At 41.9% G+C, this 24,843-nt stretch overlaps 1 protein-coding gene across 1 annotated transcript in view; it reads right to left on the bottom strand.

Annotated features, from left to right (window-relative positions):
• LOC134205796 (amyloid protein-binding protein 2) overlaps window positions 1-24,843 on the bottom strand; it is a 67,054-nt gene that overhangs the window by 9,263 nt on the left and 32,948 nt on the right. The window contains exons 3-4 of the mRNA XM_062681392.1: window positions 11,580-12,061; window positions 11,123-11,518 (exon numbers count right to left, since the gene is read on the bottom strand). Coding sequence (XP_062537376.1) covers window positions 11,123-11,518; window positions 11,580-12,061 — 878 coding nt within the window. The remainder of the gene's footprint in view (window positions 1-11,122; window positions 11,519-11,579; window positions 12,062-24,843) is intronic.

The raw sequence follows: 24,843 nt of genomic DNA, 5'->3' as shown, positions 1-24,843 counted from the left end.
GTACAATACTTGTTGTGTTGTTTGAGGATCGCGCGTTTCATTCTTTTCAGACTTTTAAGAAATATCAAGTGAAGCGTTCGACAACAAGGTGGATCCTTTTGCCAGACGAAGTGACCTTAATCGGTCGCCAGGGGTAAGCGACAGAGAGGAGCGTGATAAAGTAGAGGAAGTTCGTGTGTGCCACTGCGACCAGTTATTAAATCTATTGTAGCACCAAGGTAACTAACGAGGCTATAACCAGTAGACCTCTTCATGTTTTCAAAAAGTATCAAAAATTCGAACAGTCAGGGGAAAACAGTGTTTTCATGCACTTTAAAGCCCGAAAATCACTTTAACATGATCAAAACGTGAACGAGGCGAATCGCAATGTTCACAAGACTTGTAGAGCACACCAAAAGCTTCCGTATAGAAATTGTTGCGATAGTTTTCGACGTTTATATTTCTTGTTAGATTTTTTCCAGAATTAAAAATAGCCCAAAAACACTAAATCGACTTGAGCCACCTCGAAATTGTATCCTGAATTAGCTGGAAATTTGACAGGAGGCTTATCTTAGCATAAGAATTGTGATTCTGGGCTGACCGGTTGAATTTTTGATACTTCTTGAAAACATGAAGAGGTCTAATGACCAGCCACCAGGAGGGCGGAGCCCACAAAATGGAGCTGATCGCGAACATCTCACACGTGATCATGTCCTTTCCGCATAACCGCGGGAAATACAGCAGGGATCTAAAGATGTCTGTGATGACCCTCTGCAACATCATTGTAAAGGCAAAGCAGGAATGGAGGTCCTTGCTGGAGGCCAGTAAGGAGGCGGAACGAAAGATCCGCCTAATTACTGTGGAGAAGGAGTTGACAGTGAGCCAGGCTACGGCTCCTTACCGATGAAAAACAGCTGAAGGAGCGCCAGACTGTACAACTCGGGTTGGAAGTCGAGTAAGGTCGGGTTGGAAGCCGATCAGAAGGTAGCTAATGCCAAGCCAGTACAACCAGAACAACCAAACGTCGGGAGAAGGTCAGGAAACAGGCTGACCCTAAGAAACGGCGGGGTCGAGTGTCTCCACAAAAAATGGTGCTGAAGTTCGCATGGAAAAAGATGAAGAACTCGCTGGCATGGGTGAGGATGTCAATTGTATTCGCTGGGCGCAGAAGGGTGGGATGAATTTCATCCTGTAGCGGGATGCTGCAGAGAAGTGCGCTGCGTATAAAAAGTTGACAGAAAAGGTGTTGGGTAATGGGGCACTGGGCGCATGCTAAGGCCCTATGCGGTGTGAGGCCATTTGTTCGAATGCCGTTTGGCTAAATGCCATTTGGTCGAATGCCATTTGGCCGAACGGGTCGTTTGGCCGAATAGTTAAAACACAAATTGACCTCAGATTACGAGTAACGAAAAGTGAGAAATGAAAAGTGAGTATTGAGAAGTAGGAAGTGAGATGTGAAAAGTGGAGAGAGAAAAGTGAGCTAACAACAGAGAACTTTTTCCTTCTACTTTCTTCCTTTTTCCTTTTCCTTAGTTTTTTCTTCTTTTTTCCTTCTTTATTCTTCCTTCTCATAATTGAAACAGATTTTACGACCGTGATTGTGGTAAATGATTTGTTTATCGGCTTTATCGGTCATTTCTACTCAAAGTATGAGGGAGTTGATAATCGAAAGATAATTGAAAATCATCAGATTGAAAGCCGTTCGCTAGGGCGCGAACAAGTATGAAACGATAGAGGGTGAAAGAGAGAAAGATAGACCATCTATTGAACAGCACACAATCGAAGCGTGAATCTTCTTGCCTAACGTCCGGCTTGGTTAGTGGTATGGAAACTACCGTGCCAAGACAGGAAAAAAGATCCAGGCAACGATCTCCCCATGTGCTGTTCTGTTTTACATTTAATTGTATCGATCGGCATTCTTCCTTCTTTCTCCTTCATGCTTCCTTCTTCCATCTTCCTTCTTCCTTTTTTTTCCTTCTTCCTTATCCCTTCTTCCTCCTTTCTGCTCTATTTTTCATTTTTTCCTTTTTTTCTTTTTCCTTCGATCTGCTCTCCTCCCTTCTTCATTATTTCTTCTCCTTTCGTCCTTCTTTCGTTGTCCTTGTTCCTTATTCCTTGTCCATTCTTCCTTTTTCCTTCTTCTTTCTTCCTTCTTCCTTTTTCCTTCCTCCGTATTTCTTCTTCTTTGTTCCATCTTCTTTGTTTCTTGTTCCTCGATCCATCTTCTTTGTTTCATCTTCTTTGTTCCATCTTCTTTGTTTCTTGTTCCTCGATCCATCTTCTTTGTTCCATCTTCTTTGTTTCTTGTTCCTCGATCCATCTTCTTTCTTCCTTCTTTCTTCTTCCTTCTTTCTTCTTCCTTCTTACTTCTTCCTTCTTCCTTGTCCTTTCTTCCTTCTTCCTCCTCTTTGTTCCTTTTTCCATCTTCCTTCTTTCTCCTTCCTTTTCTCTTCCCTCTTCCTTATTCCTTATCTCTTCTTCCTCCTTTCTGCTCCATTTTTCATGTTTTCCTTTTTTTCTTTTTCCTTCCATCTGCTCCTCTCTCTTCTTCATTATTTCTTCTCCTTTCTTCCTTCTTCTTCTTTCTTACTTCTTCCTTATTCCTTGTTCTTTCTTCCTTCTTCCTTCTTCTTCGTTCCTTCTCCCTTCTTTCTTCCTTCTTACCATCTTCTTCCTCGTTTCATCTTTTTTCTTCCTTATTTTTTTTCTTCTTCCTGTTTTCCTTCCTTTTTCCTATCTTCCCATCTTCCTTCTTTCTTCATTCTTCTTCCTTCTTTCTTCTTCCTATCTTCCCATCTTCTTTATTCTTCCTTCTTTCTTCTACCCTTCTTCCTTCTTTCTTCTTCCTTCTTCTTTCTTCTTCCTTCTTCTTTCTTCCTTCTATTTTTTTCCTTCTTCCTTCTTCTTTCTTGCTACGCCCTTCTTCCACCATCCTTCTACTCTTTTCTCTCCTTCCTTCTTCCTTCTTTATTTTTGCCTTTCACACACTTTTAGGAACTTAGCATAAGCCAAATTACTCGCAACAAGTTCCATTCGACTGAGAATCCTGTCCTTTTGTTTGCTATTGAAAATTGAACTATGGGATCAGAAGTTATGGTCAAAATACTGTTTTCTAGGCGCCAAACACGCTAAAAAGCACTCACTCATATATTTTAGAAATTTTTTTTTCGCACGAGAAAAGCACCAACACCGCTAAGTGGATTAATCAGGGTTTTCTTCTTTCTTCCTTCTTCCTTCTGCCTTCTTCCCATATTCCTATCTTCCTTTTTCCTTCTTCCTTCTATATTTTTCCTTCTTCCTCCATCCTTCTTCCTTCTCCCTCCATCCTTCTTCCTTCTTCCTCCATCCTTTTTCATTCATTCTTTTTCCCTTTTTTCCCCCTTCCTTCTTCCCTTCAATTTCCTTTTTCTTCTTCTTTTTTCCTTCTTCTTTGTTCATTCTTCATTCAGAGATGATCTTGCTTCGTATTGATTGCTACTCGCTATCTCACTTCTTACCAACAACTCCACACTACACATTTCTCATTCATCACTTCTAGTTTGGATGTCCTACGAAAGGCTGAACACATAAGGTTGAATACTCAAAAGGCTGAGCTCAAATAGCTGAAAGTACCAGAAAGCTGAAATGTATCGAAAGGCTGGAATTGATGGGATGAAATTAATCCCAACCATACGATATGTGATAGAGTTCAGTGCGTGATTTCTCTTGTTTCGGACTGCAGAACGATGACGCGATCGGCCGAAATATTTGTTCTGCATTGCGCAGCCGGTAATAAAAATCAGTTCAGTGCGTGATTTCTCTTGTTTCGGACTGCAGAACGATGACGCGATCGGCCGAAATATTTGTTCTGCATTGCGCAGCCGGTAATAAAAATCAGTTCAGTGCGTGATTTCTCTTGTTTCGGACTGCAGAACGATGACGCGATTGGCCGAAATATTTGTTCTGCATTGCGCAGCCGGTAATAAAAATCAGTTCAGTGCGTGATTTCTCTTGTTTCGGACTGCAGAACGATGACGCGATCGGCCGAAATATTTGTTATGCATTGCGCGGCCGGTAATAAAAATCAGTTCAGTGCGTGATTTCTCTTGTTTCGGACTGCAGAACGATGACGCGACCGGCCGAAATATTTGTTCTGCATTGCGCGGCCGATAATAAAAATCAGTTCAGTGCGTGATTTCTCTTGTTTCGGACTGCAGAATGATCGCACGATCGGCCGAAACATTTGTTCTGCATTGCGCGGCCGGTAATAAGAGTAGCTATCGAACAAGTAAGTGCAATGCGTGTTTTAGTCGTCGGGAAAGAAATAAAGTATCTATCTTGTGTTCGGTGGCTCATGCGCATGTCGCGCGCGGTCGAAAAAAGCGAGTTCTTCAATAGTTTGCTGTAGCCATCGAACAAGTGAGTACAGAGTGCTGCGCTTCCGTGCGGTCGTCCAAAACGCGAATCTCCTTAGCTTTCATATGCCACCGGGCGTGCATATTTTTTAACTTTTAACTCGCATTAGTGTCATTTCCCATCCCATAGATCGCATCGCTTACCAAAATGAATCCAGATAAATTATCCTTTGTAACTAAGACGATATCCTATCCCAAGACAATCGTGGAGATGCAGAGGTATACTCGGTCTCTAGTAGCAACGAGAGTCGGACTAACAATCCTTCCATTCCTATATGACCGTAAGGACGTGGCCGGCGCCTTTATTGACTTTAAATATTTGAGCTCCCGAAACGTGTACATTGATAATGGGTAGCTAATCCCAAGCCCCATTCATTGGGTTCTCTGTACAATTTCGCAAGTTCAGTCAATCACGGAGTAGCAACTACGAATTGTGCGGTCATAATGCTCATGCTCATGCAAATGCTCACCATACGATATGTTGTACCAACTATGTTGAGTGGTTGGATAGTGAATAATGTTTGAAGAATAGAGAATGATTGACTAAACTAAAAGAATGATGAATGAAGAATACAAAACGATGAATAATGAATAAAGAAGAATAAATAATAAAGAATGAAAAACAAAAAATAAAGAATAAGGAACAAAGAATAAAGAATAAAGTAATAAAGAATAAAAAAAGACAAAAAGACAGAAACACCGTCTTCGACCAGAGGTCGTACAGACTGAACACTTAACACCTAGCATGAGACAACAGACAGGACACGGGGGCAGCAGGGACAGCAGGGACAGCAGGGACAGCATGGACCATGTCCAAGGGCTTGACGACCCCTCCCCAGCTGTCTGTGAGTCAGGGAGAACTGCCTAGGGCGTGGTGGGATTTAGCAGTGGGCTCTGCTAAAATCCCTCCCAAAAAACCACAAGTGCCCGTAATCAGACTCTATCAAAGCGACTGTGTGCCGCTTCAAAAGCACAAGCCCAGGGAGTGCCAATTGGCTGGGGAGTGTCCCTACTTCGCTAGGGTAGCGCGTGAGCTGCTACGGCATAGATCTCGGGATCTGTCGGTGCTGAGGCAGGAGTGTCATAGCGCGTCGCCGCTATTGTCACCTCGAAGCGCAGCAGAAGTCTGAGTATGGACTGCACATGCTGAGGTAGGAGTGTCGTAGCGTAGTATCGTTGATTCGTCCCTACATACCGCTATCGACACCTCGAGGCATGGCAGTGGAGTGTTAGAGTGAGTTGGGGAGTGTCCCTACTTCGGTAGGGTAGCGCGTGAGCTGCTTCGGCAGGGAGTGAGTGATCTGGTTGTGCTGAGGCAGGAGTGTCATAGCGTGTCGCCGCTATTGTCACCTTGAAGCGCAGCAGAAGTCTGAGTATGGACTGCACATGCTGAGGTAGGAGTCGAGGTAGCTATCGACACCTCGAGGCATGGCAATGGAGTGTTAGAGTGAGCACTCGAAAAAGGGTCACATGGAGCGAATGGTCTTTGGAGAAGCTGCTTCGGCGGCAGGGTAGCAGTGGGTTGTACCCACACACCTACAGTTGTGCACATGTGGTGCATGGGGAGTGTCCCTGCTTCGGCAGGGTAGCGTGTGGTCTGCTTCGGCAGTGGTGTGATTGATCTGCTCGTGCTGAGGCAGGAGTGTCGTAGCGTAATATCTGTAGGCCCAGGCAGTTACCGCTATTGACACCTCGAGGCATGGCAGCGGGGAGAGCATCCAAGTAAGACTCAAATGGAGTGAATGGTGTGCGAGCACCCAAGTCAGTCTCGCATGAGACGGGTGCCTGTGTGAGGGAAGTAGTACTGGGAGGTAGTTCCTGGGGGAAACAATGGTGGAGCCCAAGGGAGTTTAGTCGGTATTACCGGTATGGTCGAGTCCGACACTCCAGTACACTTCCGTGTGGTAGTTTGGCAACTACAATGCACGTGTACTGGGTTAGTGTGTAAATGCATTCTCCCTTGTAAAAAAAAAAACAGACAGGACACATAACACCCAGTGGACCAGTGGAGAATTTTTCGATCACGAAAAGTTTCCTCCTTACCGGAGCGGGAATCGAACCCACACTTCCTAGCACATGCGTCTAGACGATGGACGTCACCAACCGCACGGCCACGAAGCCCACAAAGAAGAAAGAATAAAGAATAAAGAATAAAGAATAAAGAATAAAGAATAAAGAATACAGAATAAAGAATAAAGTATCAAGTATAAAGAATAAAGAATAAAAAATTAAGAAAAAATAAAGATGTTGAAAGAAGGAAGAAAGAAGAAGGGAGAAGGTAGAAGAAAAAGGAATAAGGAAAAAACAAGAAGAAACTAGGAGAAGGAAGAAGGTAGAGAAAAGAAGACAGAAAGGAAGGAAAAACAAGGAAATAAAAGAAGGAAGAAAGAAGAAAAAACAAGGGAAAGGAAGAACTAAAAAAGCCTAAGGAATGAATGAAGAAGGAAGAAGAAGAAAGAAGAAAAATGAAGCGGTAGTAAGAATTTTGCTAGAAAATTTCACTTGTACGACAATTTCCAATACAGCAAATAAAACCTTCTTTATAAAACGATAGCCCTGAAAAAGGACCGATTAAGTGCGCCATTCACTATCAGTATGCGAGAAAATTTCGTTTCAGTACTGCTCTCACCGACAACGAGATTTCTGCAGCAGTCATCATTATTGGATGAATTTCGAAATCGGAAGAGTTGATTAGAACTGCATTTTCTTTATAGTGACATACAATTAAATGACAAATGATTGCGTCGTTATTGATCCCAACAGCATCAGTGATGGCTGCAGACAATTTATTCGCCGCGGGAGCATCAACGGTTGAATCTTCTCGTTAGATTCGGATAATCGTTTGGTTGCTGATATTAATTGTAAAGACACATAACTGAAAATAAAACAAACTTTTTCTGATGAATCTACTTTATTGGATATAAGAAAGCTGCTTTTCCGAGCGCGATCACTCAGTTAATAATTGAAAGTGAAAGTTTCTCGCAATGTTGTAAATTCTCAACAAGGTTTCAAGAAGCGTAAGGAACCGCTCTAAGCCTCAATTTGAAACGGAAAAGAGATGGTTTTAGACGAAATTTCTTGAAAGTGAAATAAAATCAAATGGCTTGCCTCATTAGTGATAGCAACGGCATCAATGATTGCCGTCGGCGAAGGCTGCTGTAGACATTTTTTAGCAAGAATAGCTGCTGCAGTAATTTAGCTTCTTCTTCTTCAATGTCTCTTCATTCCAACTGAAACGAAAACATCCTAGACTGGACCGAGAATCGAACTCGCCATTTCAAGACGCTTCCTTTCATAATCCTCATTTTGATGGGAAGATAGTTGATTTGAAACGAATTTTCTTCAAATTGAAAGTGGCAATTATGGCGTCGGTAGCGGTCCCAGCAGCATCAAAGCTGTCCACTGGCGGAGCAAAAAAAATTGCCTAGCTATTGTCTATAACCATTCAGGAGTATAAAGCATCAATTTTAAACACGGCAAATCGAGTATATAGTAATGGTCCTGACAAAGGACCGATTTTTAAAATTATGCGCCTTTTCAATTAATAAGAGCATACGAGCAACGATTTCACTGTTATTACTGACGACGAATTTTGTTTTTTGGCCGCCATTGTTGGATGAATTTTCACTGTTTTCGCGATGATTCGTTGTTACAAACGCCGGATGATACTCGCTCCGTGGAATCTCAACCATAAATGACGCGCTGCTGCTGCTGCTGCCACAATCGCCACAGATACCACCGAACGCCAACGCCACCGAGCCGTTGTTACTAAACCGCTACCAGACGGTCCACTCGCCGTGAAATCTAGAACGAAAATGACGCGCACGCGCAAGACACGACTCCTTTTATGCACAGGGAAAGGAAAGCGGCGGGCCAAAAGGTGCGTACCTTACAGCAATCTGATGTCCGCGTTTAGAACAATTTTACCTACTTGGATTAGAAACAATTGTCCCAAAAAACAGTATTTTTGATCTGTAATTTTTTTCTTTTAGATTTTTTGGAAAAGTTGTCCTTGGATAACTTTCAGAGCTAAAAAATGCAACTTTTTATGGGTAAATATGCTCAATATCATTTGCCGATTAAAAGTTATGTTCATTTTTCTGTCCATTTTTTTAGTTCATGTCTCCGATTAGGGCAGGCCAAAAAATATATTTTTCTGATTTCACAAGAAACCAGAAAAAAATAGTAGGGAGAAGAAAGAAGAAACAAGGAAGGCAGAAGAAGGAAATAGGAACAAGGAAGGAGGAATTAAGAAGGAAGAACTATGGAGAAAGAACTAAGAAGAAAGGTAGAACGAAGAAGCTAGAAAGAAATAGGAAGAAGGAACTAGGAAGGGTTGAAGAAGGAAAATTTTAAAAAATGAATAAAAAAGAAGGAAAAAGAAAAAAGGAAGAAGGATGTAGGAAGAAAGAAGGAAAAAGAAGAAGGAAGAAGAGAGAAGAATAAAGAATAAAAAATAAGAAAGTAATCTTGGCAAGAATCAAAAACCAAATACAAGAACCAAGAACAATAAAGTCTTGTTCCTTTCTATGTTACCTCAATTTTTTTTATAAAAATTGAAAGACAACAAGAAGTCGCAAGAAGGTTGCCAAACGGCATTTGGCCAAATGACCCTAAGCCGCCTTATGCCCAGTAGATGTAGTCCAGTACAGGGGCCTGGATGAAATTACCAAAAGAAATGAAGTGTGTAGGCGCACTAACTGGTCCGAAACCATTAGTAGCAGCAAAGGATTTCGATGCGTGGGCAGTGGCCGAGGGCTGTGAATCCCGGTTCACTAACGCCAGTGGTAATATCCTGCTAAAGTCGCTTGAGAGACTGAACGTGGTATTGTTAACGAGGGGCAGGTATCCACATTTAGAGGTCCGCGAGATGAGTCATGTATCGATGTGACTTTCTGCAGCGCAGGATAGGGGCAGCCTCTGATAGAGACTTCATGAGGGGTATCAGGGTGACCACTTTTAAAATGAAAATGAGAATATTTCCCACCCGAAAACATCCTAGACCGGACTCCGGATTGGCAATCCTACACCTTTGCACGCAAGGCTAATTGCAGAATTCCCGCATTTTTCCCGACATTTTTTGAAAAATTGCCGATACAGTTTTGAAGATTTGAAATAAAAATATATATTCAAGAGGCCTTCCTCAGCTGTGCTGTCAACTTCCGTTTTTAGTAGGGATGCAATAATAGCAAAGCAAAATTAGTCTTGTTCGCAGGAAGAGAATCATCCCACTCTCCTGCGTTCTGCAAATATGCCAGCGAATTTTTAATTGATTCTCATGGCTTCGGCTATCACAATAATTGCCTCACCTCTGTCCCTTCGACAACGGCCATTGGAAGGTGCGCCCTTTCGCATACGGACGTTATTCTTCTTGGCGACCGCTTCTTTCTCTCTCTCGCCCGTTTCCTCTGTGGCTTCTTTCTCCACTCGATTCGCTTTTTACCCCAGAACGACCTGCTTGAAATGTCTTCTTCCATGCGAACTTCAGCACCCTTTTTTGGTGGGGACACTCGTCCTCGACGTTCCTTAGGGTTAGTCGTTTTCCTGACCTTCTCCCGACGTTTGGCCGTATCCTTCCTCTCTGGTGGTACTGGCTTGGCACTGGCTCCTTTCTGATTGGCTTCCAAGCCGACTTTACTGAGCTTAGGAGTTGCACCGGTGACGGCCATGCGTCTTCGGAGTTCTGCAGTCTGGAGCAACGGACTGTTTTCCTCAGTGGGAGCCGAATCTTCAATTTGGCCTCCTTCCTGGCTCACTGCTAACTCATTCTATTCAGTAAGTAGACGGATTTTTCGTTCCGCCTCTTTACTGGCCTTCAGCAGGGACCTCCATTCCTGCTTTGCCTCTACAACGATGTTGCAGAGGGCCATCAAAGATATCTTTAGATCCCTTCTGCATTACCCGCGGTTATGCAGAAAGGACAGGATCACGTGTGAGATGTTCGTGATCAGCTCCATTTTCTGACCTCCGCCCAGTGACGGGAAATGTCATATCGATGTCATGGGACTAACTTGCTAATAACTTTTCTCACAAGTCATTTACAATTATGTTTTCCATATAAACATGTAGCCCTCAAATAACCTGAAAACTTTTTCTAACAGGTGATTTCTCTAAATATGATATTGGCGGCGTGAGAGCCGAATTAGTGTCAGATGACATTAATGTCATGACATTCCGTGACATTTTTTAAATCTCGCTCTCATTGCTCACACCTTGTATTTAGAACAATGATCTGTTTGACAAAGTTCTAGGACCCTTTAAGTACTACATGTTAATCAAAAAATCCGAACTGTAAATGACTTTTGAAAAAAGTTATTAGGAAATTAGTAATAGCAATGCCATGACATTTTTTTGACATTTCCCATCACTGCCTGCCCTCCTAGTGGCTGGTCATAATGATCTTGGTCAGAGTGGTGCCATCCATTTTGATCTTGACTGGCGCATCCTCTACCTTACCACACTCCTCTCTGTCGCCCCTGGCGTCCTATGGGGCGACCGATTAAGCTCATTTCGGTTAAGGTCAATTCAATCCGCAGAGTGAGAGCCTATCTCGTTAGCCATTCGAGTATTTTTACTTCTTACTCCGGCCTTAGTCTGAGTAAATAAACAATAACAATTCAATACAAATTGTTCTCATCTTACAAAGAAAACCAATATCTTTTACTGAATCTATCTAATTCATATGCAACAATCATATTGAATTGCAACAACAATTGCAATTCAAGTCAAACCCAATAATCTACACTTACTTGTCCGGAGTGTTCTGGTTGATGTGCTTCAGCGCCCGAATGCTCCACCGGTAGCTCAGGTCGTACTCGCTCCGGTAGAAATGCAGCACCGAAATCTGCTGGTAAATATTCGCGAGCAAACTGTTTGGTATGTTACTAAGCCTATCATTATCACCGCCAGCCAGAGCACAGGTGCTGCTACTCATGACAAAGCTCGTTTTGCTGCTACTGCTACAACAATTGATCATCCCGCTACTGCTACTACTGCTACTCGCACTGACATCGTCCAATTCCGAGCACTGTAACCTGCTCGCCCGCTGACGGTCCTGCGTCAACTTATCGATAATGTTCAAGGCTTGGGCGCAGGTAATGTTCGCTTCCTTAAAGCAACAGTACGCCGTCTGTGTGCACAGCAATCTAAAAAAATAAGAATAAATCAGTTACCATTTAATCTATCACCAATCATTCCCATCCTTACTTCTGTAAACAATTTAGTTCTAGTAACGATCGCAAATAGCTCGCCCTTAACAGCTGGATCATAGTTAGTGTGATTTTGAACACGTACAGTGACTCCTTCAGCCAGCCAGACTCGCAGAGAAACGACCCCAACCGGAGGCCATTGTCGGCCTGATGGAGAAAGGCAGCCGTGAACTGTCGACTGTCCATGCAGATGAACGCCATCCTTTCAACGTATGGTACCTCACCGTGAGCACCGAGAAAGTCCTCCAGTTGTGCCTCCTTTAGCGCCGGAACGTGCTCGTTCTCCAGAAAGTACATGCTGGTGTATCGACAGAATTTGGTGCGCAGCTCTGTGACGACGGGTTCCCGGGCCGTCATCAGTATTTGAACGCACTTGAACATGATCTGCTTGAGGGAGGCCTGTCGGATTACCATTTGGAAGGTGTGGACATCGGTTATATGTGCTCCGAGAGTGAATTTCAGTGAATCGTGGTTGCACATCTGGAATGTTATAATTTGAGAGATGATGGGTACAAAATTATTATTTTTAGTTTTAGCGGGAGTTTCAGGAATTCTTGAGAATTACCTAGCAATATTACTATAGGATGAAACAGGGAACGATGTATTCATGTATGAAAGCTTTTTTTCATTTTTTATTATAGAAGTTTCTCTCACTTGTTTTGCGTGATAAATAATTTGAAAAATGATTAGTGGATTAACGCTGTGATCGAAAATTCGTACACAATATGTTTCAAACTATTCTACCCATTCCTGACAATTGTCTTGAAATCAAAGCCAAGTAGCGTGCTGTGCCCTTATTACAAAAAAGGGGGCTAACTTTTAGAGCAGTTTCAAAGTAGCTTATTTTTAAATTGCGGCTTTCGACAGATTTTAAATTTGTCTAACATACATCCTAGCGAACAACTTTTAAAATACATATAGATACGGGAGAATAAGATCTAACATTTGATCTGGTGGTTTGTTAATTTTGTGTAATACAATTGAACAACTCAACAACAAACTCCAAAAACGACCCTTCCTTTCCATAATCAAAAATCGTCTCGTTAACCCGTCTTTCTCACGCCCACGCAAGCTTACACTACCAACAATGATTCACTGGTCGACAGTAAATTTGTATTCGCGATGCTCATGTCTTGCATTTGTAGTTCTCGAGCTCTAAAATCGACTGGTAGCTGGCGATTTTCGTTTGATTGCGAAAGTTCCGAGATTATTTGGCCACACTTGAATTTTTCATGATTGCATGATCAGATATGTGAAAATACTAAGTTATTACGATATCTTAATGTCCCCATGACTGTTTTTCAGTCAAAAAAGGGCCCCATAGGGGAAACGATAAGTAGGGATTGTGAAAACTGCTCAGCAGCATATAAGCATAAAAGGGTGTCAGGCTATTAGGCCGAAGGCCAGCTGACCGAAAGCCGTTGGACGCCATTTGGCCGAAGGTCAATAGGCCAAATGGTCATAAGGCCGAACGGTCATTGGGCCGAATGAACAAAAAGAAGCAAAAAGTGCAAAATGAGAAGTTCTTCCTTCACCTTACTCATTCTTCCTTCTCCCTTCTTGCATCTTCCTTCTTTCATCTGTCTTCTTATCCTTCTTCCTTTTTTTAATTTTTCGCTCTTCCTTCTCTCTTCTTTGTTACTTATTTCTTCTCCCGTCTTCATTCTTCTTTCTGCTCTTCTTCCTTCTTCTGTTTTCCTCTTCTTTCTTTCTTCTTTGCTTCTTTCTCCCACACTTATTCTTTCTCCTTTCATCTTCTTTTATACTTTATCTTTTGTTCTTCATTTTTCCTTCTTCGTTTTTTTTCTCTCTTCTACCTCCTTCCTTATTCTTTATTCTTTATTTATTCTTCCTTCTTCTTTCTTTCTTCTAAGTCTTCCTTCTTTCTTCCTTTTTCCTTCTTCCCTCTTCATTCTCCCTTCTTCCTTTTTCTTTCTCCCTTCTTTCTTCTCCCTTCTCCCTTCTTCCTTCTCTTTTCCTCCTTCTTTTATTTTCCTCCTTTCTTCTTACTTATTTCTTCCTTCTCCTCTTTTCTTCCGTCTTCCTTCTTCCATCTTTCTTCTTCTTTTTTACTTTTTTCTTCTTCTTTATTTTTTCTTGCTCTTTCCCTCAGTCTTCTTCCTTTTTCCTTTTACCTTCTTTCTTATTATTTCTTCCCTCTTCCTTCTTCTTTCTTTTTTTTTCTTATTTATTTTTTTCTTCTTTCTTCTTTTTTCCTCCTACCTCCTTTCTTCTTTCTTCTTCCTTCTACCTTCTTTCTTCTTCTTGCTTCCTTCTTTCTTACGACTTCCTTCTTTCTTCCGTCTTTCTTCTTTTTTCTTCTTTCTTTCTTTTTCCTTCTTCCTTCTAACTCTCCCGCATCCTGCTTCCTTCTTACTACTTACTTCTTATTTCTTCCTTCTCCTCTCTTCTTCCGTCTTCCCTCTTCCATCTTCCTTCTTCTTTTTTCCTTTTTCCTTCTTCTTTCTTTTTTTTTCCTCCTGCCTTCTTCCTTCTTTCTTCTTCCTTCTACCTTCTTTCTTCTTATTTCTTCCCCCTTCCTTCTTCTTTCTTTTTTTTTCTTCTTTCTTCTTTTTTCCTCCTGCCTTCTTCCTTCTACCTTCTTTCTTCTTCCTTCTTCTTTCTTCCTTCTTTCTTCTGTCTTCCTTCTTTCTTCCGTCTTCCTTCTTTCTTCTCACTTCGCACTACTCACTTCTCACTCCTCATTTCTCATTCGACCTAATGGCCATTCAGCCTTTATTAAATAAATGAACAAGTGTGCATGCATTTGTATGGAACTTGTATTATGGGAGACTCGATCCTAATTGCATGTTGGGACCTACACTTCCGGCCAAAAGTTTGGGTTCACCCTCATAAAATATAGGCAAAAGTTTTTGGCCGTATTTTTGCCATCTTACATCCGATTTCTGGTATTGTATACATAGATTATGAGTAGATTTTGCATCGTAGGTGCTTGAAGCGTTTTTATCTACTATACTGCAAGTTTGTTATATTTCTAGGGATCCCATTTTTTTGCTAGATCAGCTGGAGTACGGATGCTGTCATTTAAAATGTAGAAAATATCGATTTACCAAATTCAATATGAGTAAAATTTACCGATTAAGACGAACTTCAAAACGAAATACATCCCAGCTTGTCCCTGCAAGTCCCAAAGCCCTTGCGTTTTTTGTGTAGTCCAAATTAGTTTGATGCAGATGTTCTAGGTTCTCTAAATTGTTCTGGAATTTAGATGAATTGGTCTACCAGGTCAACTATCGGATCAACATGTCCATTCAAGTCCCTTATGTCTTTGCCTTTTATATGCAGTTCAAATCAGTTTGATGCAGATGCTCTAGGTTCTCCAAATTGTTCTGGAGTACAAATCATGTGGTGCAGCAGATCAACTACCCATGGTATTCCATCGGAATCAACCCAGCATGTCAATACAAGTGCCTCGAGGCGAGGTGTGTTATGTGCAGTTCAAATAGATGTTCTAAACTCTCCGAATTGTTCTGAAGTTCAGATCAATTGGTCTACAAGTGCAACTACGCCTGATATTCAATCGAAATCAACCCAGCATATCCGTACAAGTCTCTGGAGCCCTTGCCTATTATGTGCAGTTCTAATTATTTCGATGCAGATGTTCTAGGTTCTCCCAATTGTACTGGAATTCAGCTCAATTAGTATACAAAGTCCACTGCTCCTGATATCAAACCTTTCCCATTGTTTCCTATTGGCCAGGTCGGACTCTATGGGATCAGAAGTTATGGTCAAAATACCTTTTTTAATAGAAAAATCACAAAAAAAATCACCTGTTTTTTGGACACCTAACCTTGATCGATTTACACGCAACAAGTTGCATTCGACGCAGATTCCTGTCCCATTGTTTCCTATTGAAAATTGGCCAGTTATGGCTAAAATGCAAACTTTTACAAACGTAAAGAATGTCACTCATTTTTAGGCATTTATCTTCAGATTATTTGCTCGCAACAAGTTGCATTCGACGCATAATCCTGTCCCAATGTGTCCTATTGAACATTGGCCAGATCGAAATATGGGATCGGAAGATATGGCCGAAACACCATTTTTGCCTTTTGTCTACAAAGTATACGAAAAGGTTTTATGTTCGCTCCAAAACTAAACTTTTACAGAAGGCCTGGAGACCCATAGTGTTATATACCAATCGACTCAGCTCAACGAACTGAGATAATGTCTCTGTGTGTGTGCTCGCACCAAAAGTGCGAAAAGTTTAGCTCACTTTTTTGATACTTATCCTCAAACGATTTACTTGCAACAAGTTCTATTCGACGCGGGATCCTGTCGTATCGTTTTCTATTGAAAATTTGGAAGATCGGACTATGGCACAACAATTATGGCCAAAATACTTTATGTTATAAAAAAGCGCGTAAAAAAGTCTAGCTCATTTTTAATGCACTTACCCTCAATCGATTTACTCACAACAAATTGCATTGGACGCGGAATCCTTTTCTATTATTTTCTATTGAAAATTGGCCAGCTTGGACTATTACCTTAGAAATTATGGCCAAAAAACCTTTTACCTTTCTTGTGCTACAAAGTTGTACCGAAAGGCTATAATTTCTCTCCGAAAACGAACTATCGGATGCTTCCACACTAGGGTGTCCCAAAATTAGACCAAGTCTGGGATTTTGAGAGCTCAACCTTCAAATGAAAGCTTAAGGTATAACAAAAGAAAAATTGTTCTACGACAACTCTGGGAAATGACGTTTAGGGGTGGCCCCGACGCGTTTTATGAAAAAAGTACATTTTTGCCTTTCTCGTACAACAAAGTTGTACCAGAAGGCTATAATTTCACTCCAAAAGCCAAATTTTGATAGAAGGCTCGGAGACCCATAGTGTTATATACCAATCGACTCAGCTCGAAAAACTGAGCACATGTCTGACTGTGTGGAATCTATGACAAAAGGTCGAAAGACAAAAGGTCGAAAGGACAAAAGGTCGAAAGACAAAAGGTCGAAAGACAAAAGGTCGAAAAGACAAAAGGTCGAAAGGACAAAGGTAGAAAAGACAAAACCTCGAAAGGGACAGAAGGTCGAAAGGACAAAAGGTTGAAAGGCACAGAAGGTCGAACGAGACTAAAGGTCGAAAAGGACAAAAAGTCGAAAGGGACAAAAGGTCAAAAAGGACAAATTGTCTATCAAGAACAAGTTGATAACAAGTTCGGTGTATTCCAAAAGTATGTATAAAATGCATTTGACTTCAAGCAGAAATAACGCACTCATCTAATCAATCAAAGTGGAAGAATGAGCAATCTTCAAAGAAGGAGTAATTACTATAAAACAATATTATGAATATCTAAATAGTTCTGATAGATATAAAAAAGATTTTTGATAGGAGATGAATAAATATTGTATTGCGCAAGGCAGAGTTATCCTATAAAAAATATGGCAAAATTGGCAAAAACATGCTCTTTCATGTTTCACTATTTTTAATAATTTAATAAAATTCATCCAATGAGTGCCAATACATGAATATCTAGGTTTTATGAATGTCACTTCGATCTGTCAAAATAGTACACACCGCAGCCACGCAGACGCACGCATTGAAATTTTTTATTTGATCGAAGTGACATTTAGAAAACTCGAACATCCATCTATTAGTGGAACTCATTGAATGAATTTTATTTAATTGTTAAAAATTGTAAAAAACAAAAGAGTAGAATTTTTGCTAACTGTGTAGGGGAACTCTGGTGCGAAATTTATTTTCACCGTTTCAGTTTCTTGTCAATTTCAAAATTTTGTCCCGTTCGACGTTTTGTCCTTTCGACCTTTTGTCCTTTTCGACCTTTTGTCCTTTTCGACCATTTGTCCTTTCGACCTTTTGTCTTTCGACCTTTTGTCCTTTCGACCTTTTGACTTTCGACCTTTTGTCCCTAACCCGACTGTGTGTGTGTGTGTGTGTAGCCCCGGGAATTTTTTATTGTTAAACACGTTTCATATAGAAGGACTTGACCGATTCGAGTGCAACTAGTTTCATTCGACGGATAAACTTTCCTAGTTGGACACTATTGTTTTTCTTTGCTAATAACTCATTCGATTTGAATAATATTTCTATTTTTCTTTTAACAAATACGCTGTTTACATGCACACTTTAAGTCATTAATCAATTTAGCCATGACGCAATCCATTACTCTCATAATATTTGCTTAAACATTACTCAATTATTGAGTAATTTATAAGCAGCGTGATAGAGTTGCATCAAATATTTTAACCGCCAAGATGTAGGCAATTAGCACAGCATTTACAACATTAATTCGAATCCAACATATCGAATCGAGAAAGGCATAATCACCACTTGGGGATACATTTGGGTTTTTATAGGTAACATCGAAAATACCGGTATATCGGAAAGAAATTCGATGAAACCCATCCATTTTATATTTTTTACATTTAACTTAGGGTCTATACTTTATGGTAAAACTTTGATACCGCATGTTTTAGGTCTATATATTTTTCACTGATGCTTTAAATGCCCAAAAATGATGAATTTTTCTTAATATTTTTTTATTAATGCATCCAAAACGGGTATCCATCATGATGCTTTCGAAACTAGATATACATAGAAAGATGGGGAATTTTATAACGAATATTTTGCTAAAAATAGCAACCTCCTATCTCTATCCGTTTAAAAGTTATTCACGATTTACTGCAGCTTGGAAAAAGACTTTTTGAAATTTCGGATCATAATACCTGGATCATGTTTAAGTAAAGAAACGCCTACTTTTCCATACCAACCAAATGAGTGCTTTAATAACCAATAAAGCATTCATATGAGTTGCATAAAATTGATTTTAATACTTATTTGAGTGTTATAATGGAAACCCAACGATGGACCAGCAGTAACATGACTGACTACAAATTGTTCAGTTAGTCTGGGTGAGTACTCAAATAGATTGATGAATATGGTTTCAAAACTACCCATAGGTAGGTTCAGCTATCGTTTCATGGTTTGGTGAGCTGTGCAATGTTTCACGATCACATGGAAATTTATTGTTTTCTGACCAATTTGATTTTTTAACCAGCACGATCATGTGAAGTTAATCCGGCTGGATCATTTTTCCCGATTTATCGATGCAATCAATTTATCATTGTATTCAGTATTGGTAGGCAAAATAGTTCGTAATTAGTGTAGATTGTTCTTATTTCCAGAGATTCCGTGGATGGTAGATGCCAAATATTTCAATATGCATTATAAAATAATAATGATAATAGTAATGTGTGTAACTAGTTGCAAAAAGATGATTTAATCCGCATGGTTGTACGTTTATCCAACGAGGCTTGCCAAATGAGATAAATACTACGAGTGCTGATAAAATCGAGTTTTGCAATTAGTTGCACACACTATTTTTTGCAATGGCGTAAAATGAGCTTCAATATGGCGTAAAATATGACAAATCGATATCAAAATGATTTAGTTGGATTTGCTTCACATGATCGTTCTTGCAAAAAATCAAGATGGTCACAAAACAACTAATTTCCATGTTATCGAGAAACATTGCACAGCTTGGCTAACCATGACACGAAAACTGAACCTACCTATGGGTAGTTTTGAAACCATATTCATCAATCTATTTGAGCACTCACCCAGACTAACTGAACAATTTGTAGTCAGTCATGTTACTGCTGGTCCATCGTTGGGTTTCCATTATAACACTCAAATAAGTATTAAAATCAATTTTATGTAACTCATATGAATACTATATTGGTTATTAAAGCGCTCATTTGGTTGGTATGGAAAAGTAGGCGTTTTTTTACTTAAACATGATCCAGGTATTATGATCCGAAATTTCAAAAAGTCTTTTTCCAAGCTGCAGTAAATCGTGAATAACTTTTAAACGGATAGAGATAGAAGGTTGCTATTTTTAGCAAAATATTCGTTATAATTTTTCCCATCTTTCTATGTATATCTTGTTTCGGAAGCATCATGATCAGTGTTGTAAAATGTCATTTGCATTCGTTTGTATAATTTTCCCAGAACTTGTTTCAGAAGGTAGCTATCAATTCATGTTGTATGACGAACTTATAGCGGTTAAATGGGCCTACAACTTTGTCTAACAAGACTTTGCTGTAAATATGTAATCTGGGGCGTGGGAGGCAAAATGTCATTCAAATGACATTATGTCAAATGACACGTGACATTTTGGAGAGTTTTCACTCTCCAGCCTTTGATGTTATACTTAGAGCAATGTACCCTTGGACAAAAATATAACCCTACTCAAGCGTTATGAGTACATTCAAAATTATGGAAGAAATTTTGCTTCTAAAGAAAGTTATGAGCAAATTAGTCAAATGACATGCAGATGACATTTTACAAGCCTGATCATGATTGATACCCGTTTTGGATGCATTAATAAAAAAATATTAAGAAAAATTCATCATTTTTGGGCATTTAAAGCATCAGTGAAAAATATATAGAACTAAAACATGCGGTATCAAAGTTTTACCATAAAGTATAGACCCTAAGTTAAATGTAAAAAATATAAAATGGATGGGTTTCATCGAATTTCTTTCCGATATGCCGGTATTTTCGATGTTACCTATAAAAAATGCACTTTTTTCATAAAACGCGTCGGGGCCACCCCTAAACGTCATTTCCCAGAGTTGTCGTAGAACAATTTTTCTTTTGTTTTACCCTAAGCTTTCATTTGAAGGTTGAGCCCCTAAAATCCCAGACTTTGTCCAATTTTGGGACACCCTATTCCACACTGATACACTTCCCTCCTTCTCCATACGGGAGTTTGGCAGAAAGACGGTCATGAGATTTATATCATAATAAATATTGCCCTCCGCTCTCTCGATGGAAATAACATTTTCGTTTTTTTTTTGTGTAGTCGGAGCTTCAGTTTATAAGGGTATAAGCTATTTTCACCCCTTTTTATGTAACACATCGAGTTATATTTTTGTTTAATTAATAACAGATTTAGTAATATTTTTGGTAAAACTAGAAGAGATTTTGTTACAATTTTTGTTATTTTAACTACTAATAACCGCTGTTATAAAAAACAGCTGTAACAGAATAACAAGTTCTGATATAAATCTGTTACTATCTTCTGGTCGGGTATCTTTGCTTGAAATGATCCGATTTTCATAGAACGGACAAAGAAGTTTTTCTTTTTTATTCCTAGCTACTAGCTCATCTATTTTCAAGCAAACACAATTTACGAAGGTCGAGAAAGGCACCATCACCGCTAGGTGGATTAATCTGGTTTTTTCTTTCTTTTTAAGTAAAATAATGATTGAATTCGTTAATCGATTCGAAATCCAAAGCGAGACCAAAATATAGGGGAGGACGGGGCAAGATGAGCACGCTAAGAATGATACTTAATACCTTCTCAGCAAGCATACTTTTCTATATTTCTTACAATACAACAGTTCTTTTTTGTTGCATCTCATCTAACATCTAGACTAGAACGCGAATGTGACTTAACTAGGACTCTGTTTTTGACTGGTTAAAACACACTAAGGAGCAAGATGAGCATCCCTACGGGGCAAGAAGGGCATTCTTCCAAAAATCATTTTTTCTAACTGAAATGTATGAGCACCAATATTTACAAAAAATAATAGTTTTCAATGCGCATTGGCCATATTAGAACAATAATCGATATCACTTGTCATAAGACGAGTTTATACAACCCCATTGAATTCCACCACTTAATTGTATCTTGACAGATACGTATTTCGACCTCAACAGTAAGGCCGTCTTCAGTGTCTCGTACTTGACTCGACGAGTACGAGACACTGAAGACGGCCTTACTGTTGAGGTCGAAATACGTATCTGTCAAGATACAATTAAGTGGTGGAATTCAATGGGATTGTATAAACTCGTCTTATGACAAGTGAAGACATTCCACTAAAATCACGAAATTCCAGTTCGAGACAGCAACACGTACGGACGTGTTTTTTGCTCGCGCATTTTTTCGAAGTGTTTTTTCTCGTTCTTTCGCTGTTTACGTTTTCGCTTGTCGCGTTGGCGTTATTTTCTCCCGGACCCGTCATGGGAGACTCGGTGGCCGATTCGGTCGCTGGAAAAGTGCCTAAGCGCACTGCTCTTGGAGGCGCGGGTAACCCCTCCAAGCAGCTTTTGCAGAGCAACGTGTTCTCGCCGTTGCCGCTCGATGACGCCGGCAATCCGCCGAAAAAGAGGAAGAAGCAGCAATCGCAGCTGCCGCAGGTGCAACCGGAGCGGAAGGAGAAGTGCCCGCCCGTGTTTGTGAAGGGCGATCCGCCGGATTTACGCCCAAAAATTCGCCAGCTGATCGCTAAGGGACTGAAATGTACTTTTCGGCTCTGCAGCGAGGGCGTGAAAGTGATGCCGGCCAACAGGGACCATCATCAATCCGTCGTGGAGTTCCTCGAGGTCCACAAGTATGAGTACTACACTCATGACCACCCCGGCACGAAGCCGCTCAAGGCTTTGCTGCGAGGACTTCACGACATGAAGGAGGAAGAGCTCCAAGCAGAGCTTGAAAGTTGCGGACTGAAGCCAGTAGCCGTCCACAAGATCGCTCGTCACGACAAGGCGAGGAGATATCGCGACCAGCTTTACCTGATCCATCTGGAGCACGGCTCCACTACCTGGAAGGACCTGAAGCTGGTTGGCGTTATAAATTACACTGTCGTTGACTGGGAGCGATATCGGCCAGTGCACCGCGATGTCACGCAATGCACCAACTGCTTCAATTTCGGGCACGGCACCAGGAACTGCCGCATGAAGCCGCGCTGCAACAAGTGTGGCGAACCCCATCCGACGGACGAGTGCGACAAAATGGAGGTGGCCGATTCCAAGTGCGCCAACTGTGGCGACAAACATCGCGCCACCACAAAGGGCTGCCCAAAGCGAGCCGAGTTCCTGGAAATCCGGAAGAAGGCTTCCACCAGGACTATTCCGAAGAAGAACCGTGTTCCCGTAATCAACGAGGTGAACTTTCCAGCCATCCCGGCTCCCCGTCGTGTGATTCCGATACTCCCACCGCTACAGCCGCACAAGCGACTGGCAGCGGCAGCGGCATCGGTCCAAGCTCCAACATCGTCGGCACCATCTACCAGCGAATGGCCCCCGCTCCGTCCTCCTGGGTTCCGTCGGCAGTCGGAGAACGAAGCCGTCCCATCGGAAGAATCTGCTCCGCTGTACACTCCGGAACAACTGATGCCTATCTTCGCGCAGCTCGCCACTCGACTGCGCGGCTGCAAAACCCGCTTCGACCAGGTCTTCACTCTTGGCATGTTCATCATCGAAAATGGCTGCTAGGGTGGGCCTGGTCAACTGGAACGCTTGCTCGCTCAAGAGCAAAATAATTGAGCTGAAGGATTTCCTTGAGGAGAAGGAAATAGACGTGGCGATCATCACCGAAACGCACCTAAAACCGGAGGTGAACATCAACATCCCGGACTTCCGCATCGTGCGACTCGTCCGGCCAACCAGGGGAGGTGGTGAGGCCATCGTTCTTCGCTACAACATCAACTGTCGTCTGCTTCCAAGCTTCCAGCTCAGTGTCATCGAGGCCATCGGTGTCGAAATCACCACTTCGGTCGGCACAATCGCGCTCATCGCGGCGTACTGTCCAACGCAGGCCAAAGCCGGCGATGGATCATTGGCTGCCCTTCGGAGGGACATCGTCAAGCTGACGCGGAGGCAAGGCCAGTATATCATTGCCGGCGACTTGAATGCCAAACATCAAGCCTGGGGCAACAGTCGCGGCAATCGAAATGGCACCATCTGGAGCAACGACATGGAGGAAGGCCACTACACGATCCTGAGCCCGGATTCCCCCACTCGGCTGAGTCGGTCCGGTGCCCACGCAACGCTCGACCTCTACATAACAAACCTGAGTGACCACGTCTCGCAGCCGGTTGTATACCAGGAGCTCAGTTCGGATCACTATCCGGTGGTGGCGGAACTGGGCTCCTCGGTCAATCGGCACCAGCAGTTACGGCGGAACTACCACCGAGTGAACTGGCAGCGGTTCCAGCAGTGCGTCGATAACACCGTCGACTACGAGGTGCGTCCGGAGACGCCAGAAAGTATCGACCGCCAGCTGTGCGCTATCGAGGAGGCGATCACGGCGGCCCGAGAGCAACACGTACCGACGGCTCGGCAGGTAAGCAACTCCTTAAACATCGATACACTCACCAAAGATTTGATTCGATTGCGGAATGTCACTCGCAGGCAGTTTCAGCGTACTGGACTGCCTGAGCTTAAACACGCTGCAATCGAATCACAAAATTATCAAGGCCAGAATGGTGGACCTCAAAAATAACGGCTTCTCGAATAAGATCCGCACTCTCCCAGATTATGCTAAGCCGTTCTGGAAAATGACCAAAATTCTAAAATCCAAGCCTCGGCCCATTCCACCTTTGATCCCACTAGACAATAATGGCTCTAAGGATCGCTTGATAACTCCTGCAGAGAAGGTCGCTGAAATAGGTCGTCACTTCGTCAGCTCACACAATCTTGGGCAGAACATCGTCAGTCCACACGAAGCAGCCGTCAACGAGCATGCTAACAACATCCATTTGATTCCCAACGACTTCTCGGAGGAGTTGGAGATCTCAGCTGGCGAATTGACGGCCTATATCAAATCATCGAAGAACATGAAGGCCCCAGGCTTCGACAGCATCCTGAATCTCGAGCTCAAACACATGAGTGCTCCGTTCTTTGAGCACCTCTCGCTGATCTTTAATCAGTGTCTCCGGCTCAGCTACTTCCCATCGTCCTGGAAGTCAGCGAAAGTCATCCCCATCCGGAAGCCTGGGAAGGATCCTTCCTCACCCAAAAGCTATCCATCAGCCTTCTCTCAGGATTATCCAAGCTATTCGAAAAAGCTATTCATCACCGGTTACTAGAGTCTGCCGAAAATCTCAACATCTTGCTCGAGGAACAGTTTGGTTTCCGACGCGGTCGGTCAACTGTACACCAACTGACCCGAGTTACCAACGTCCTCAGACGGAACAAGTTTGTCTCGAAAACATCCGCCATGGCCTTACTCGATGTCGAGAAGGCATTCGACAATGTATGGCATGATGGCCTGGTGTACAAACTACAACGCTACAATCTTCCCAGCTACCTGGTGAAAATCATCAACAATTACCTGTCGGCAAGGACATTCCGGGTCTCAATCAGCGGAGCGAGTTCCAATGCGTACAACGGGTTAGGGACAAAAAGTCGAAAGACAAAAGGTCGAAGGGACAAAAGGTCGAAAGACAAAAGGCCGAAAGACAAAAGGTCGAAAGGACAAATGGTCGAAA

This window comes from Armigeres subalbatus, chromosome 1 (genome assembly GCF_024139115.2).
Source record: "Armigeres subalbatus isolate Guangzhou_Male chromosome 1, GZ_Asu_2, whole genome shotgun sequence".
NCBI lineage: Eukaryota > Metazoa > Arthropoda > Insecta > Diptera > Culicidae > Armigeres > Armigeres subalbatus.
Note: the sequence above shows the minus strand (reverse complement) of the source record. Positions and strands in the feature narration are given on the sequence as shown.